At 39.3% G+C, this 17104-nt stretch overlaps 3 protein-coding genes across 3 annotated transcripts; all 3 read right to left on the bottom strand.

Annotated features, from left to right (window-relative positions):
* Positions 1-2398: 2398 nt before the first annotated feature.
* On the bottom strand, positions 2399-3906 carry LOC117295652 (alpha-1B adrenergic receptor-like). Its single transcript, XM_033778360.1, has one exon. The coding sequence runs from the start codon at positions 3904-3906 to the stop codon at positions 2731-2733; it is 1176 nt and encodes a 391-aa protein (XP_033634251.1). The 3' UTR covers positions 2399-2730.
* Positions 3907-12353: 8447 nt separating this feature from the next.
* On the bottom strand, positions 12354-13052 carry LOC117295651 (ryncolin-2-like). Its single transcript, XM_033778359.1, has one exon. The coding sequence runs from the start codon at positions 13050-13052 to the stop codon at positions 12354-12356; it is 699 nt and encodes a 232-aa protein (XP_033634250.1).
* A 262-nt stretch (positions 13053-13314) lies between these two features.
* On the bottom strand, positions 13315-15038 carry LOC117295308 (melanopsin-like). Its single transcript, XM_033777866.1, has one exon. It carries the CDS (start codon positions 14431-14433, stop codon positions 13336-13338), a length of 1098 nt encoding a protein of 365 aa, XP_033633757.1. The 5' UTR covers positions 14434-15038; the 3' UTR covers positions 13315-13335.
* Positions 15039-17104: the final 2066 nt, after the last annotated feature.

Genomic DNA, 17104 nt, shown 5'->3' with positions numbered 1-17104 from the left:
AAAGGCCACTATAACAGCATTTTAAATATATTGCTTTTTAGTTTAGAACATTAATATCGACAACAAACCAAAGCTAAACCCATAAGGGATTTATCAAAAATCAACCCAAGAGAAAAACGCAATACTGGGGATGTTCTCTCCTCTTTTCTGGGTGATCACTTGATCAAACCAAGAAAAGGGGAAAATTTAGAAGAACAATCATATTTTGGAGACGGCGCTGTTCACTAAACATTCCAGTACATTATCACTTTGAAACTTGTCTTTTTCTGACCGCTCCGATGCATTACAATGCATTATTTCTCAGTTAAGTACATAAGGGAACCGTAGCCTATGGGGTTAGAGGAGGGCTTTTAATGGTACTGACCCGGGTTCGAATCCCAATGCTACCAATCTTTTTCTTTTACTAAGTCGGTATAGCAGTTCATTATTTAAGTAGTGTTCAAAATCACCTCCTAACACCAACGGGCACTGTGGCGACACAGTGCACTGGATCGTTCGCTTGCGTGCGTTCCAGAGCTGGGAGACCCGGTTCGAATCCCGCCCCGTACCAAAGGGACATGACTTTTACTGCTAGCACCAGTAAGTGATTGGGGTCCGTCATGTCTCTCCCCAAATTAGGGTAGGATGATTATCCCGGGTCGGAAAGTAAAGGAGGGGCCGGGACTAGCCATCCCTTAAGGGTTCTAATGGGTGATCACCACGCTGGTTTCGATCAGACTTTGAGTCCCCTGAATGCCTGGTCGTCACTCTAACTAACTTTCTGCACAAATTTGTTTTAACCCAAGGACAGTTTTTAAGATTTTGTTTGTATCCACTTTAATGATACAACACCTTTTTCAATTAACTTCAAGATAAATAATTGGAGAGAAAATGTATTCGAGGATGAAAAATGGCAACAACATTGACATTATAATGACTAACTTTGTGGCATCGTTATGTAGATAAGTAATCAAATTTCTTAGAAAGTTGACAAGATATGTAAATTACTCCTGGCCCTTCCAAGCTCTCTTCATAATATCAGGCAATGTCACACAATTTAAGAAAAAAGCAAGGGGCTTTTTTTTCTGTCCTCGAACACCTGAGTTACATGTGCTTGATTGATACATGGTATGGGAGTTGGTTAAAAACTGACACTTGATAGATTCGCCAAGACGTTAGTCTTGCATTGATTGTCAAAATATACTAAAATAATATAAACCGCAAGAGGGCATTCTTCGAAGATGTTCTAAAAATTATATAAAAACAAAGGGGTACAAAATGCAATTTCGTTGAAAATAAGCTGAGTTTTGATAACATCACAAGGGAGTTAAACTTATAGTTTAGCACTTTCGTCAAAAATGGGCTGACATTGAATTAAATCACAAAATTGATAAATTTACATTGGGTAAACCTTGGATTTTTGTCAAAACGGGCTAAAATTTGATACAATCACAATGGCCAAGCCTTGCATTAATTTTTATCAAAAATGGGCTTAAATTTGCAAAATCAAAAGGGATATTTAAGCCTTGCATGTTTTTGTCAAAAAGGTGCTGAACTTGGATAAAATTGCAAGGGGTAAACCTTGCACTCTTGTAAAAAGTTAGCTGAATTTTGATAAAATCACAAGGGGCAAGCCTTGCGTTTTTGTAAAAAAATGTGCTGAAATTGGTTAACATCATATTATTAGAGGAAAACATAGCATTTTCTTCAATAATGGGCTGAAATTTGATAAAATTTCAAGGATTAAACCTTGCAATTTGGTAAAAATTGTCAAAATCACCAGAGGTAAGCCTTGCTTTTTACCCCAAACGGCTGAAATTGGAAAAAATCAAAAGGTGTAAAATAAGCCTGGCAATTTCGGCAAAAATGGGCTGAAACTGGATTTAATCAAAAAGGATGTAAGCCAAACTTGCATCATAAATGGGCTAAAATTACAGGGGTAAACTTCGCAATTTCGTCAAAAACTGGTGGAAATTGGATACAGTCACAAAAGGTAAGCCTTGCATTTTTGTAAAAAATGGGCTGAAATTTGATAAAATCAATATAGGGTTTAAAGGCAGTGGACACTATTGGTAATTACTCAAAATAATTATTAGCATAAAACCTTACTTGGTGACGAGTAATGGGGAGAGGTTGATGGTATAAAACATTGTGAGAAACGGCTCCCTCTGAAGTGCCATAGTTTTCGAGAAGGAAGTAATTTTCCACGAATTTGATTTCAAGACCTCAGGTTTAGAACTTGAGGTCTCGAAATCAACCATCTAAACGCACACAACTTCGTGTGGCAAGGGTTGTTTTTCTTTCATTATTATCACGCAACTTCGATGACCGATTGAGCTCAAATTTTCACAGGTTTGTAATTTTATGCATATGTTGAGACAGACCAACTGTGAAGGCTTATCTTTGACAATTACCAATAGTGTCCACTGCCTTTAACCTTGCAATGTCGTCTTAAAATGGGCTTAAATTTGATAACACAACAATTTCGCCCAAAATATTCTGACAATTGATAAAATCACTGCTTTTGTCAAAAATGGGCTAAAATTGAATTAAATTACAAGAGGCAAGCCTTCACAATTTTTTTTGGTCAAAAAGCTGCTGAAATTGGAAAAAATCACAAGGGATAAACCTTGCACTTTCGTCAAAAATGGTGAGCGTGGCACAGTCGCCGCGTGTGACGTGTGTGCAAGGGGTCATTTGCCCAAATTTTATAGAGCCACGGTCCACGGAGGAGGCAACTGTTTTAGGTGCCTATGTTGATCTCATCTTTCTGAGACAGCTAGATGGTTCCGGAATCAAGTGGTACCGACACCGGAGCATGTGACGGAACACCTCCTTGAAGTGCGGGTGTTTCACCCCGTAAATGACAGGGTTGACGGCGCTGTTGAAGATGATGATCGCCCCAGTCCACGGGATGACCGGATCGCTGGGCGGTATCATCAGAGCGATGGCGAAGGGGGCCAGACAGGCAATAAAGGCGCACACCACAAGGAAGAGATTCTTGGTGATCTGTACCTGTCTCTTGCTGAAGCTTCCCGCTGGTTTCTTCTGTAGTTGAGTGCTGCTGGCGTTGGAGGCATTGGAAGTTCCCTCCATCTCGATTCCCTTCCCCATCATCTTCTTCATGTGGCCTGTGATGTGGCGGTAGATCTTGAAGTAACAGACGAACAGGATGATGAGAGGAATTGGGTAGATGAGAGCAGATCCCAGCAGACTGAAGGTATCGCTAGATTCAGCTGAGGTGTCTTGAGTACAAGTCTTGTACTTGTCCGAGTAACCCCATTTACCGATACCAAAGAATGGAAGGGAACAGACTAATGCTGGATAGAGCCACGTAAATACCAACATGGCTGCTATCTTCTTAGGTGTGTAGATGGAGTGGTAAGTGTCGATGGATTTAGTGATGAGCACGAACCGGTTAATGGAGATAGCAGCTAGGTTCATGACACTACATCCAATACTGGTAAACCCAATAGCAGCTGCGACAGAACAGACCTCCTCTGGTATGGGCCAGCCCGTCATGCTGAACAGAGCCACCGCGGTAAACGGTGCAGCGGTGCAAGTCACCAAGTCGGTTGTAGCCAAGTTGACGACGAAAGCATTGGTGCGGGTCTGAAGCTTCTTTGATAAGACAACGGCCAGAATCACCAAGACGTTCCCTACGAAGCCAGACAAGGCCACGAAGCAGACGAGGATGCCGATGATGGCTCGTTGCGTGTAGTCCTCAAAGCGGAAGGTTCGACCGTCCCCCATAGTGGTAGACGTCCAATACGGGGTGGTGAAACTTGTGCTTTCAAACATGTTCGTTAAATGTTCCCCTGATGTCATCGGGCTGGAGGAAGTTTCATCAGTCAAATTCCCGGACAAGGTACTGACGATAAACGTGTCATTTTCCACCGCGAAGATTGTGGTAGAGTCATTTGCCATTGTGTGTATTAAGTGGGTTGCAACGACTAGAGGACAGAAGTAATGTTGAAGGGTTCGTCTTTAGACCCCGGCAGAACTGTACTCGTACAACAGAGATACCTGTTGAGAATAAATTCAGGATAAACAAGTTTCAATTTTGATTTACAAACGGGATTTTAAATCAACTGCAAGGCGACATCAAAATTGTACTACATGCTCACTGGAATTAGTATAGCAGTGATGAACCTCGAAATTCGAACTGATTTGATGTGAAATAAATCACAGAAACTTGAGTTTTATTTCAACTTTCGTTATTGGGGAAACTTTTCGAAGGTCCAACCGAACTGAGTGAATTGAGCACCATAGAGTTAGTTAACACAATCAAAAGTGGAAATTCCTTGAAAGTTTTGAGCGATAGGCCTACCTGAGTTCCAAATCGACTTACTAGTATTGAACTACAATAAACTACTCGGTCCAGCATGTTGTTTACTATGTTTTTTTGTTCGGTAGTCTGGTTTGAAAAAAGGGTATTTCCCTTTTTTTGCCAGAGTTTTTCCCTCATCAGACCGTCAAACTACATTAAGTTTGTACAATAGTGAACCTTTCGGACAACACGCTTTGTATTAAAGTTATCAACAGAATACGTTCGATAGAGTCTATTACAGGTTATAATGTCATAGAAACTAAACTAATCTTACCGTTTTTTTTACTGGATTCTCAGTATTTCTAGAACTGCTCGGCAAAGGTACGATTTGTCTTTACCCTCTCTGTGGGTGTATTTCAATAGAGTATGACTAATGCATTCATTTCTTTAAAAGTGCAGTCTTGCGTTTGCATTTTCGCAATGCAAACTATAATCTAAATTTGATTTCATCAGGTCATTGAGTTGCAGTAGTCATAATAAAAATACGAAATAATAACCGGCCTAACAAAGGATTTGAAGAATGCTTGCAGACGTACAATGGCATTAGCTTAGTGTGACCTACTTGTGTTTTCGAGAACAACGCTTCAGCAACTCGATCAGGCTCTCGGGGCTACTGACTTGCGACCACATAGAGCGTTTCAACAATTATTAACATGAGATCATTTTTTTGGTACGTCCCCAAGTAGACCCAACTGAAGTTCTGCATGACTAATGGATAATTACCAGAATTCTGACAAGATTTTCCGTCATTTTAGCTCAGACCCCGGGCCCAATTGAGTTGGACAGTGGGATTTTTTCTCCAAGACTCAGAGTAATTGTTCAACAAACACTGGGACAAAGTAGCCGGGTCAAGGACTCTGGGTCATGTTGACCAAGACGCTAGTTGATCTATTGACTTAAACTTCCTGAAGTTAACTTAAGTTTTGTTTCAACTTTCATTCAACTCAAGTTTCTGTGATTTATTTTACAGAGTTCCTTCTATTTGGGTCACGTCAACAGCTAACAAAGGTTTCAGTGCCATACATTTCCTTCGGTGATGCTCGGATAGCTCCCTCGCTGCAAGCTCGGAACTTTGGGGTTATTTTGTATTCATTGATGACACTTCAGCCACACATCAACAACATTGTTCGTCTATCATCATATCACATCAGGAATATTGGTAAGATTCGCAAGTACTTGGACAAATAGGGCCACTGAAAAGGTCATTTATGCATTGGTTACTTCTCGTCTTGACAACGACAATGCTATTCTCTACAGTCTTCCTACCCAACATGATTTCCCGACTTCAACGGCTTCATTGTCCGCATTGTGACACTGTCTAGAAAATCCTGTTCTGTCACCCCCATTCTGAAACAACTACATTAATTGGCTCCTTTCATAGCAAAAAGGGGGTTATTCGATACAATCTATAACGACAGAGACTGGCCTCCAGCGGTCGTGTATCTTTACCTTTCACTCGTATTTATGTCACATAGAGATACGTAGTCAAATTCTACACCAACTTTACATGCAAGTACATGATTATTATTATTATTATTATTATTATTATTATTATTATTTTATTTGCCATAACAGTACAAAACAAAATTTATTGACAATATACCCCGAGATGGGCAAGGGACAACAAAAGCAAATACATACTATGATCCTTAGATCTGTTGCCCCACATCTGGGGTACACAATAAAATTATTATAGATTTAAAGTCACCTGGAAGTGGTATTTTTTTCAAAAGAAAGCTTTTGTCACTAATATATGTGTTTTGATGAGTGGAATGTGAATAAACAGTTAACTAAGGTTTTAAAAAATCAGTTCTTATGTTATTTACAAATTTAAGAGTAGACCCCGACCCGAGAGGGCGCTGTTCGTGACGTCAATCGAGGCAGACTTTGCCTGTAATGCGGAGAGTAAGCACAATTGCAAAGTACATGTACGGACCAAGTCGTGAGTTTGTACGATTCAAAACAAGATTTTTTTTTTTTTCCGGCACTGCCGACCAGGTGTATTGCTGCTGAATGCAGAAAAACACTTTTTGAAACGTACCAACTCACGACTTGGACGTACATGTACTTTGCACGTGTGTTTACTATACGCATTGCAGGCAAAGTCTGCCTCGATTGACGTCACAAAAGGGGTAGGCGGAGTCAGCCCCCCAAACAACTTTATATATTTTTTAAACATATAAATCGTGACAAACAATTACTAAAAAAATGTTTTATTGTTCGTAAGCATATACTCTTAAGTTTGAAAGAAAAACAATTCTATTTCCAGGTGACTTTAACATAATATAGTACAGAAAGCAATAATAAAAGCAGATAATTATACAACCAATGATGCACACATGCATGCTGTATACACACATGGGCACAGCATATGACCGTATATGAAAGTAAGCTTACCATGTGTTTTGATTGGTCAGGGCGATGTTTGTCAGCTGCACGGACCAATCAAAACACAGATACCGAAGCTTTTAGTCACTGCATTTGTCCAATTAAATCATTGTATCCAATGTAGCTGGTAGACTTGTCCCGGAGTCCGCTGTACTATTAAGTGTAACGTTAGTCGTTGTATTAGTAGCATGGCAATAGTAAATTTGATGAAATTGCTCTCGTAGTTGGTGTTCAACCAGGTGGCCATCTGCTACTTGTTCTACCTTTCTGAAACACTTTGCTCAAAACAGATGATCAAAATACTCGTGTAGCGATTTCAGTGTCAGATGTGGTAGGCAACCATTATACAGGGAAACCCCAAACAATCACGTAGGGTCAGAACAACCAATCCACACGATTCAAGGCTTCGTCCCTAGATTTAAAGTAACACGTTGCATTGGATCGGTTTAGTTGGTCTTTGAAAAGCGTTTGTAACCGTGTTATAAAATGCATATGATTAGAAAGATATTTTAAAAGTAGAGTATGATAAAAAATTTGCCTCGAAAATGCGTGGTTTTCATTTTTACTTTGCGAACTAACAAGATCGGCCATTTATGGAAGTCATACTTGTGTGGATCATTATATTCTACTTTTAAAATATCTTTCTAATCATATGCATTTTATAACAAACGGTTACAAACGCTTTTCAAAGACCAACTCGACCGATCCAAGGCAACGTGTTCCTTTAAACTGGGTGCACTTTGTTAAAGTTTTTAAATTTGCACCTTAGTTTGTATTGGTGAATTATTCAGGTTTAGAACATAGTTAATGAATTGAAAACGGCTTTGATCTGTACCCATCATTTCTATACGGCTTTTGGCATCAGCTCGGAAACGCACCCACCGTGTCCCATATAATATACTTTAGAGCTTTTTGGAAGCGTTTGGTATAAACACGCACTGCTTTCCATGCTTACTTACAATGCCTCGAAAATTTCTGGAAACAGTTTTCACATTATGCATCCACCTTGTTATTCAGTGTGTTGAAAATCGCTGGAAATGTGCGCCGGTCGTTTCATATCAAGCTTATAACGTAGCCTCATAGAAAGGACTCTTTATCTGTATAAAGTACGAAAGTGTAAGGCCGCCAGGGCAAGCTTGTAACACATTTCAAGGCAGTGGACACTATTGGTAGTTACTCAAAATAATTATTGGCATAAAACATTTGTTGGTGACGAGTAATGGGGAGTTGTTGGTATAAAATATTGTGAGAAACGTGCTCCCTCTGAAGTGCCATAGTTTTCGAGAAAGAAGTAATTTTCAACGAATTTGATTTCGAGACCTCAGATTTAGGAGGTCTCGAAATCAACCATCTAAACGCACACAACTTCGTGTGACTAGGGTGTTTTCTTCTTTCATTATTATCTCGCAACTTTGATGACCGATTGAGCTCAAATTTTCACAGGTTAGTTGTTTTATGCATATGTTGAGATACACCAACTGTGACGGCTAGTCTTTGACATTTATCAATAGTGTCCACTGCCGTTAAGCAGCACTTAAAACAAATCCGACTTTCTCTTTGCGCATACAACTTGTCAAGATTACAATGGTCGCTTAGAAACGCAACATGTTACTTTTTTGTTCCTTTTCGTCTTTTTCGAAAGAACCATACACCGGAAGATACTCTCGTAGACATGGGTGAAGAAATGTCAGTTTTGGATGTGGTATAGGCAAACCTCAAACAGATTAACAGCAATAAAGCCATTAAATGAACATCAGCCATCAACGACTTGCGACATCAGATTATACGTCCACCCCATCCATCTTTGATTGTGACTTATGCCTGCGACTTGTATGTACGTCCGTGTGTAATCCACACTTCGAATTATTGGTAAAATGTTTCCACGAGGAGCATTTTACCCAATTACGTCATACGTGCAACATTTTACCACGAAAAGAGCATGCCTACTTTTTTTTTAGTAAATCGCAAGGTAAACTTGACCCTGTGGCAAGGAAAATGTGTTTTTGTTTTGATTAAGGTATTTCAGTATAACCAAAATCTCTCTTTATTTTCGTTTGGGGTTGGATTCCAGGCTACAGGCTTAGGGATATAAGATAAGCCTCACTACTGAAGTTATACAGATACCATGACAGATACACAAAGAGGCAGACGGAGAAGCAGACTGGTGCTTTGTCACCTTACCACTCGGAAATAAAACTCAGTGGAACATGTAGTTTCCGGTTTGAACGATTTTATACATAGTGTTTCATTATGATGTAATACAGTATAGCAGGAACGATGATTATGTACACTTGAAATTGCTAATGATGCGTTCTCGAGTAAGGCCCACTTCTTGTGAATTCGAATGCGATACGATTTTTGTCGTCACCAGCTCGCAACGAGTAATTTGAATCAGCTTAAATTGTGCTCAACTCCTGCGAAACATTCATAGCGAAAATAAAAATATAACGTCAAAATTGAGTGTCACATTCGCATGAAGTATGAACCGTACTTTATACCCATGGGTAAAAACCACGTGGTAGTTGTTTGGTGCTTTCAAATGGTATAAAAACGGGTTTTTTCCAGTTTTTTTCCCCCAGATTTTTAGTTTTTTTGACAACTTTTGTTAACACTTACATTGTGCACTTATATTGTACACTTATGTATTATGTAGACTATTCTGGTAAAAGGTCAAGATTGCTAAAATAAAGTGCGTGTTATACTCACTACTGCTTGACAGCATACATTATTCACATCGTGCAAAACTGATTATGTAAACAAGTTTGAAGATTAAAAAACTCTACAAATTTGAAAGACTGTCTTTCGCCTAGTAAGCAAAATGATTATGAACTTTAAGTCAATTTGACAAAGTGATTTGTCGTACAAATCCAATAATTTGTTATTGTTTTTGATGTCAATAGAAACAAAGCTAGAAACAGTAGTTAACTTCCAAACGGTAAGAATGTTTCGTCTTGAATTCGTAAAACTCTTTTACTCGCCTGCTTGCCACAAATAACCGGTTCACAAGTAATAACTGTGCTTTTCACAAGTAATAACTGTGCTTTTCACAAGTAATAACTGTGCTTTTCACAAGTATTAACTGTGCTTTTCACAAGTAATAACTGTGCTTTTCACAAGTAATAACTGTGCTTTTCACAAGTAATAACTGTGCTTTTCACAAGTATTAACTGTGCTTTTCACAAGTAATAACTGTGCTTTTCACAAGTATTAACAGTGCTTTTCACAAGTAATAACTGTGCTTTTCACAAGTAATAACTATGCTTTTCACAAGTAATAACTGTGCTTTTCACAAGTAATTACTGTGCTTTTCACAAGTAATAACTGTGCTTTTCACAAGTATTAACTGTGCTTTTCACAAGTATTAACTGTGCTTTTCACAAGTAATAACTGTGCTTTTCACAAGTAATAACTGTGCTTTTCACAAGTAATAACTGTGCTTTTCACAAGTAATAACTGTGCTTTTCACAAGTAATAACTGTGCTTTTCACAAGTATTAACTGTGCTTTTCACAAGTAATAACTGTGCTTTTCACAAGTAATAACTGTGCTTTTCACAAGTATTAACTGTGCTTTTCACAAGTAATAACTGTGCTTTTCACAAGTAATAACTGTGCTTTTCACAAGTATCAACTGTGCTTTTCACAAGTAATAACTGTGCTTTTCACAAGTAATAACTGTGCTTTTCACAGGTAATAACTGTGCTTTTCACAAGTAATAACTGTACTTTTCACAAGTAATAACTGTGCTTTTCACAAGTATTAACTGTGCTTTTCACAAGTATTAACTGTGCTTTTCACAAGTAATAACTGTGCTTTTCACAAGTATTAACTGTGCTTTTCACAAGTAATAACTGTGCTTTTCACAAGTAATAACTGTGCTTTTCACAAGTAATAACTGTGCTTTTCACAAGTAATAACTGTGCTTTTCACAAGTAATAACTGTGCTTTTCACAAGTAATAACTGTGCTTTTCACAAGTATTAACTGTGCTTTTCACAAGTAATAACTGTGCTTTTCACAAGTAATAACTGTGCTTTTCACAAGTATTAACTGTGCTTTTCACAAGTAATAACTGTGCTTTTCACAAGTAATAACTGTGCTTTTCACAAGTATTAACTGTGCTTTTCACAAGTAATAACTGTGCTTTTCACAAGTATTAACTGTGCTTTTCACAAGTATTAACTGTGCTTTTCACAAGTATTAAGTGTGCTTTTCACAAGGAATAACTGTGCTTTTCACAAGTAATAACTGTGCTTTTCACAAGTATTAACTGTGCTTTTCACAAGTAATAACTGTGCTTTTCACAAGTATTAACTGTGCTTTTCACAAGTATTAACTGTGCTTTTCACAAGTATTAACTGTGCTTTTCACAAGTAATAACTGTGCTTTTCACAAGTAATAACTGTGCTTTTCACAAGTATTAACTGTGCTTTTCACAAGTATTAAGTGTGCTTTTCACAAGTAATAACTGTGCTTTTCACAAGTATTAACTGTGCTTTTCACAAGTAATAACTGTGCTTTTCACAAGTAATAACTGTGCTTTTCACAAGTATTAACTGTGCTTTTCACAAGTAATAACTGTGCTTTTCACAAGTAATAACTGTGCTTTTCACAAGTATTAACTGTGCTTTTCACAAGTATTAAGTGTGCTTTTCACAAGTAATAACTGTGCTTTTCACAAGTATTAACTGTGCTTTTCACAAGTAATAACTGTGCTTTTCACAAGTAATAACTGTGCTTTTCACAAGTATTAACTGTGCTTTTCAAAAACTGTCTTAAAGGCACTGGACATTATTGGTAAATACTCAAAATAATTATTAGCATAACACCTTACTTTGTAATGAGTAATGGAGAGCTGTTGATAGTAAATAAAAACATTGAGAGAAACGCCTCCCTCTGAAGTAACGTAGTTTTCGAGAAAGAAATAGTTTTCCACGAGTTTGATTTCGAGACCTTATAGATATTGAGGTATCGAAATCAAGCGTCTGAAAGCATACAGCTTCGTGTGACAAGGGTGTTTTTTCTTTAATTATTATCTCGCAACTTCGACGACCAACTGAGCTCAAATTTTTACAGGTTTGTTATTTTATGCATAAATATGTTGAGAAACACCAAATGAGAGGACCTTTCTGTGACAATTATCAATAATTGTGTCCAGTGTCTTTAAACTGTGGATAATAACCTTTTTTGATATTGAAGCAAGACATAAATGAAGTTAAAGCTGCAAAAAAAAAAAAAAAAAAAAAAAAATAACTTAAAAACTTACTTGGTGCTGTTGATAGTATAAAACATTGTGGGAAACGACTCCCTCTGAAGTAACGTAGTTTTTGAGAAAGAGGTAAATTTTTCATTAAAATAATAAAAGACTTCTATAGCTGGAAGTCTGTTATTCCTATCTGATAGCACACATGTTCGTTCAAAAAGGGTGTTTTTTTCTTTCATCATTTTCTCGCAACTTCGATGACCGATTGAGCCCAGATTTTCACAGGCTTGTTATTGTATGCAAATAATGGGATACACCAAGTGAGAACACTGGTCTTTGACGATTACCAAACGTGTACAACAGTGCCTTTAATGTTTTCAATTTTGCTTTTAAGATATAAGACGAATTTTCATCTCACATATCTTCAGTGACTGTGTGCTGTTCCAAGTGTTCCAGTCAGTGTATACCATCCCGCTCTCCATCGAGCGTCCCACCTACGTAGTACCGACCGTTCAGATTGGACATACAACAGTCGTCGTACCACCACGCCCAATGAAATCTTTCTGCACAATTGTTCTTGTCATTTTGCTTGTTTTTCGTGGAGAACATCATGCCATCGTGCCAACTAGCGCCAAGTACACAGAGGATAGAGTAATCTGCAGGGCTTTTCTCATTGTAAGAGTCCACGTTAAGCCGAAAGTTTTCTCCAGAAATACGGAAACCTTCATGTTCTGACCATGCTTTCTCGCCAAACCAGTTTTCTAAGTCAAATCTCAGCTGCCACATTCCTACAGTCTCAGTCAGCTTACGGAGGTTGTCGTTCCCGAGCCAGAACTCACCGTTCAAGTCACCGAAACCAACACGATAGTCGATCCAGTTGCGGTAGAAATCCACGCTACCGTCTTGACGCCTCTGGATGATGATCCATCCCCCGCCATCAGTCTCCATGTCGCAACACACCCTCAGACCATCACTAAAGCCAGCGGGAACTATTGTGAAGATACCAGTCTCGCTTTGACCTGCTTCAAGTAGCTCCTTGCAACTGCTGTTACTATGCTGTGTTGGGGTTGGTGTATGAGGTAGTGAAGAGGGCTTTGGGTCAGGCAGAGAGAGGAGAGGCGTGTCTATCATCGGCATCAAAGTAAACACTCCCATAGTGTGTAATGAAGTTTTCAGGATACCGAGCACTGGTAGCATTATTCTGATCACACAAGTGAGTGTCAATGTTGTAATTGACTGATAGGCACCGAGGATCAGCATGGCAATAACTCACACATTGAACATGAGATCTCGTAACCGTCTGCCGGTAGGAAACTTGCAGCAATTCTTGTTATAAACATGGTAATAAACATTGCAAAACTAAAAAAGAAAGTGGGTTTGTATGCACAAGGGGAAAGTTCGTGGCGTCCATCGGTGATCAAGTGTGAATCCAAAAATATTAGTTCGATTGCGATCTCATCTTCTGGAGAAAGCGAGATGGTTCCGGAATCATGTGGTACCGACACCGGAGCATGTGACGGAACACCTCCTTGAAGTGCGGGTGTTTCACCCCGTAAATGACGGGGTTGACGGCGCTGTTGAAGGAGGCAATCATCCCAGTCCACGGGATGGCCGGATCACTTGTATGTATCGCCAGAGCTACAGCGAAGGGGGCGAGACACACGATAAAGGCGCACAGTACGTAGAAGAGATTCTTGGTGATCTCAACCTGCCTGTTGCTGTAATTCACTGGTTCTCTGTGGCGCTCTCTGATGCTCTCACTACAAGACGTTGAGGTATTGTCCATCTCAATGCCAGTCTCCTTCAATGTCTTTAACTGGTTTGTGACGTGGCGGTAGATCCTGTAGTAACACACGATCAAGATGATCAAGGGGACGGGGTATACAAGAGCCGAGTATAAAACAGAGTATAGACCACTGTTTGGGGCTGAGTCGTCTTTGATACAGAACTTGTATCTGTCCGAATAGCCCCATTTACCAATCCCAAAGAATGGCAAACTACAAACGGACAACGCGTACGCCCATATAAATACCAACATGGCCGCTGTCTTCTTGGTTGTGTACATAGACCAGTAAGTTTCACGGGACTTGGTGATCAGCACAAATCTGTTAACTGCAATTGCAGCCAATGTCAGGATGCTGCATGCACCGCCGAGAAAAGTGACAGCACCCGCAATGGAGCATACGGACTCTGGTATGGGCAGCCCGGCCTTGCTGAACAGCGTCACGGCACTGAAGATGATACCGAAACAGGTTATCAAGTCGGTTGTGGCGAGGTTGACGACGAAGGCATTGGTGCGGGTCTGAAGCTTCTGGGATAAGACAACGGCCATAATCACCAAGCTGTTTCCGACCAGACCTGCTGCGGCCACGAGGCAGAACACACTGCCGACGATGGCTCGCTGTGTGTGATCCTCGAAGCTGAACTCCATTTCAGTTGACTTCCGATCCATCATACCAGTGGTCAAATCTTCATCGAAAGTTGTTCCCGGTGTAAAATTCGCCGTGGTCGGTGTCGTTGTGTCGCCATTCTCCATTCTTGGTTGATCAATATTTGTGGTAAAGGCTGATTAAGGATAATGTTGCAATATAGGTCGGGGAACAATGTTTGGCGGTTTTTACCCACACGATCAGGAATAGCAACAATCTTTTTTTGTTCGGTTTGTGGGAAGTTACTTGCGCCAAGGAGTGAAGTGCGACAGTTTACCAAGATTCTCAAATCTTGATGGTGCCTTTGCAGAGATCGAGACTCCAAAACCAAACCTTCCTTGTCTGCTTCGTTTCACAACCATCAGCTCACCGGGAGAGACAACAATGTATCAATGTATCCATACAATGCACACAAAGTATTTGACTGGGTTAACACTACCATTCTAGACTAATCAGACTATAGAAAGCAAAATAAAAGACACCTTAGACTGCAGTCCTTGTTTCCAAGGTACAGATTAATCTGTGTGAGATTTTCCATCGACCAATAACATTCAGTTGCGGCTGAAAATGAGACTATGAGGTAATGGGATATAGTCAACCATCACATGCATTTTGTTTAGAGAACCAGTATAAGTATAAACATGTGGATGAAATGTCATGCGAAACAAAGCTCAAATTTCTAACAAAACTTTTGATTTCACTATCCGTTTCCCTTGAAGGTTGAACAGATTGTTGAGTGACCTACTTATAATAAGGTCGTGATCCTCATGTTCCTGTTTCTGCGAGAGGCTATAGTGTGACGATGAGAATAATCTTGCCTCTTATTTAGCGCTTATATCCGTCACTCATGTGACGCTCAGGGCGCTTCAACAAACTATATTTTCCTGCAAGGTATGTGGGACTGTACATTTGAATTATGAGGTAGCACCCGATGGATTACAATGTGCTGTGTACAATAGGCAGCCAATCAGACCAGGAACACCGGGGCGAACTCCTTCTCTGTTCGATAAGTGTATTGTGTCCTTTTATGTATGCGTTGCAGAAAAACACGGAACCAACTGCTTTACGTCCCATCCGAAGGACGAGACAAGTGTCTCTTCAGGTTAAAGGTGTCGCGACTGGGACTCGAACCCACACATGTCTGCTGATCAGGAACACCAGAGCTTGATGAGTCCGGTGCCTTTAACCGCCAGTGATAGAGCCACGTGCAAACTAAAGGGCTGTCACCTTCTTAGGAGTGTAAAGTAGTGTTGTTTGCTCAGTGAAAACATGAACTGAAAATTTTTGCCTAGCTGTTGTTTGGGTTTGTCACTTTAATCAATGTCTTTAAACAGCCAATTTTGTCACTTTAACGACACTAAAGTAGTGTTGTGAAATGTTTATGTTTTTTTGTTTTTTTTAAAGCGATCAGTTTCCAGGTTTAGGTACCCCTCTTGTTTAACTTTATCATCACTCTGACAAAGTTATGTTGTCACTTTAATGTTAAGACCCCCGAAAAAGGATAAAAATAGCCTTAAAAGTTAGAATAAACTGTTATATGACACTAGGACACAACATAAATGTCCACAGAAAATAAAAATTACTTCCTTGTTTGAATATTGTTTTAATATTATTTTTCACGTTCTAGTTCCTTAAAGGCAGTGGACACTATTGGTAATTACTCAAAATAATTATTAGCATAAAACCTTTCTTGGTAATGAGTCATGGGGAGGGTTGATGGTATAAAACATTGTGAGAAACGGCTCCCTCTGAAATGCCATAGTTTTCGAGGAAGAAGTATTTTTCCACGAATTTGATTTCGAGACCTCAGATTTAGAACTTGAGGTCTCGAAATCAACCGTCTAAACGCACATAACTTCGTGTTTTCGTTTTTTCTTTCATCATTATCTCCGATGACCGATTGAGCTCAAATTTTCACAGGTTTGTTATTTTATGCAAATGTTGAGATACACAAACTGTGAAGGCTAGTATTTGACAATTACCAATAGTGTCCACTGCCTTTAAGCGAGATGACAGAAGCTTTTTGATTTGTATACTGGTGTGAGGTTCAATATTGCGGAGTGCTTATTTCCCCCAACCAGAATCTTATGGTATTAAGTGGTGGGTTGACAAGCACTTTTATTTAAAAGTGTGCGATATTAGTTTTCGCACTTGTTCTGCTTTTGCTTATTTCTGTTGACAGTCAACACAATATAAATATCAAAACAAACAATGTTGTCATGGACAGGGTCCTATTTCATAGAGCTGCTACAAATAAAGAAAGTAGCTAAGCATAATAAACAAATTTGGCCTACAAGATAAAGGTTACCAGCAAAAAATACTCTTCCACAATCGTCTTTGATTGGTATCCTGCTCCATCAGTTTGCTTGGAAGACAATTGTTGAGAAATTATGACCGCTTAAACCATTGATAAAATGTTGAGCGCGTAAAACGGAACACTCAAATGAAAGGATATGAAAGAAATGGGTCAGCGTCCCGATGCATCATCACACTTTAACACAGACCAGACGGAAACATTAACTATGTACTGACATCCGCATATGCCAAATTATTACACTGGATGAAGTCACCACAGTGACAGCTGTCCCCGACTTATTGGTTTTTAATCTGCCACATCTGGAGAAGAAACAAAACAAAAAACCACCGGACATGCTATTTCAGTTTCTCTTGTACTGGGGCATCTATCAACACCTCAAAGTTGAATCGCAGACTTTGGCGCCCAATTTAGCCTGGGGTTAGGAAAATACAGCTTCGAGATTCGCAGTCGCATCGCCATAG

The sequence above is a fragment of the Asterias rubens genome, chromosome 10, assembly GCF_902459465.1.
Source record: "Asterias rubens chromosome 10, eAstRub1.3, whole genome shotgun sequence".
NCBI lineage: Eukaryota > Metazoa > Echinodermata > Asteroidea > Forcipulatida > Asteriidae > Asterias > Asterias rubens.
The sequence above is the reverse complement of the archived record's forward strand: the minus strand, read 5'-3'. Positions and strand labels throughout refer to the sequence as shown.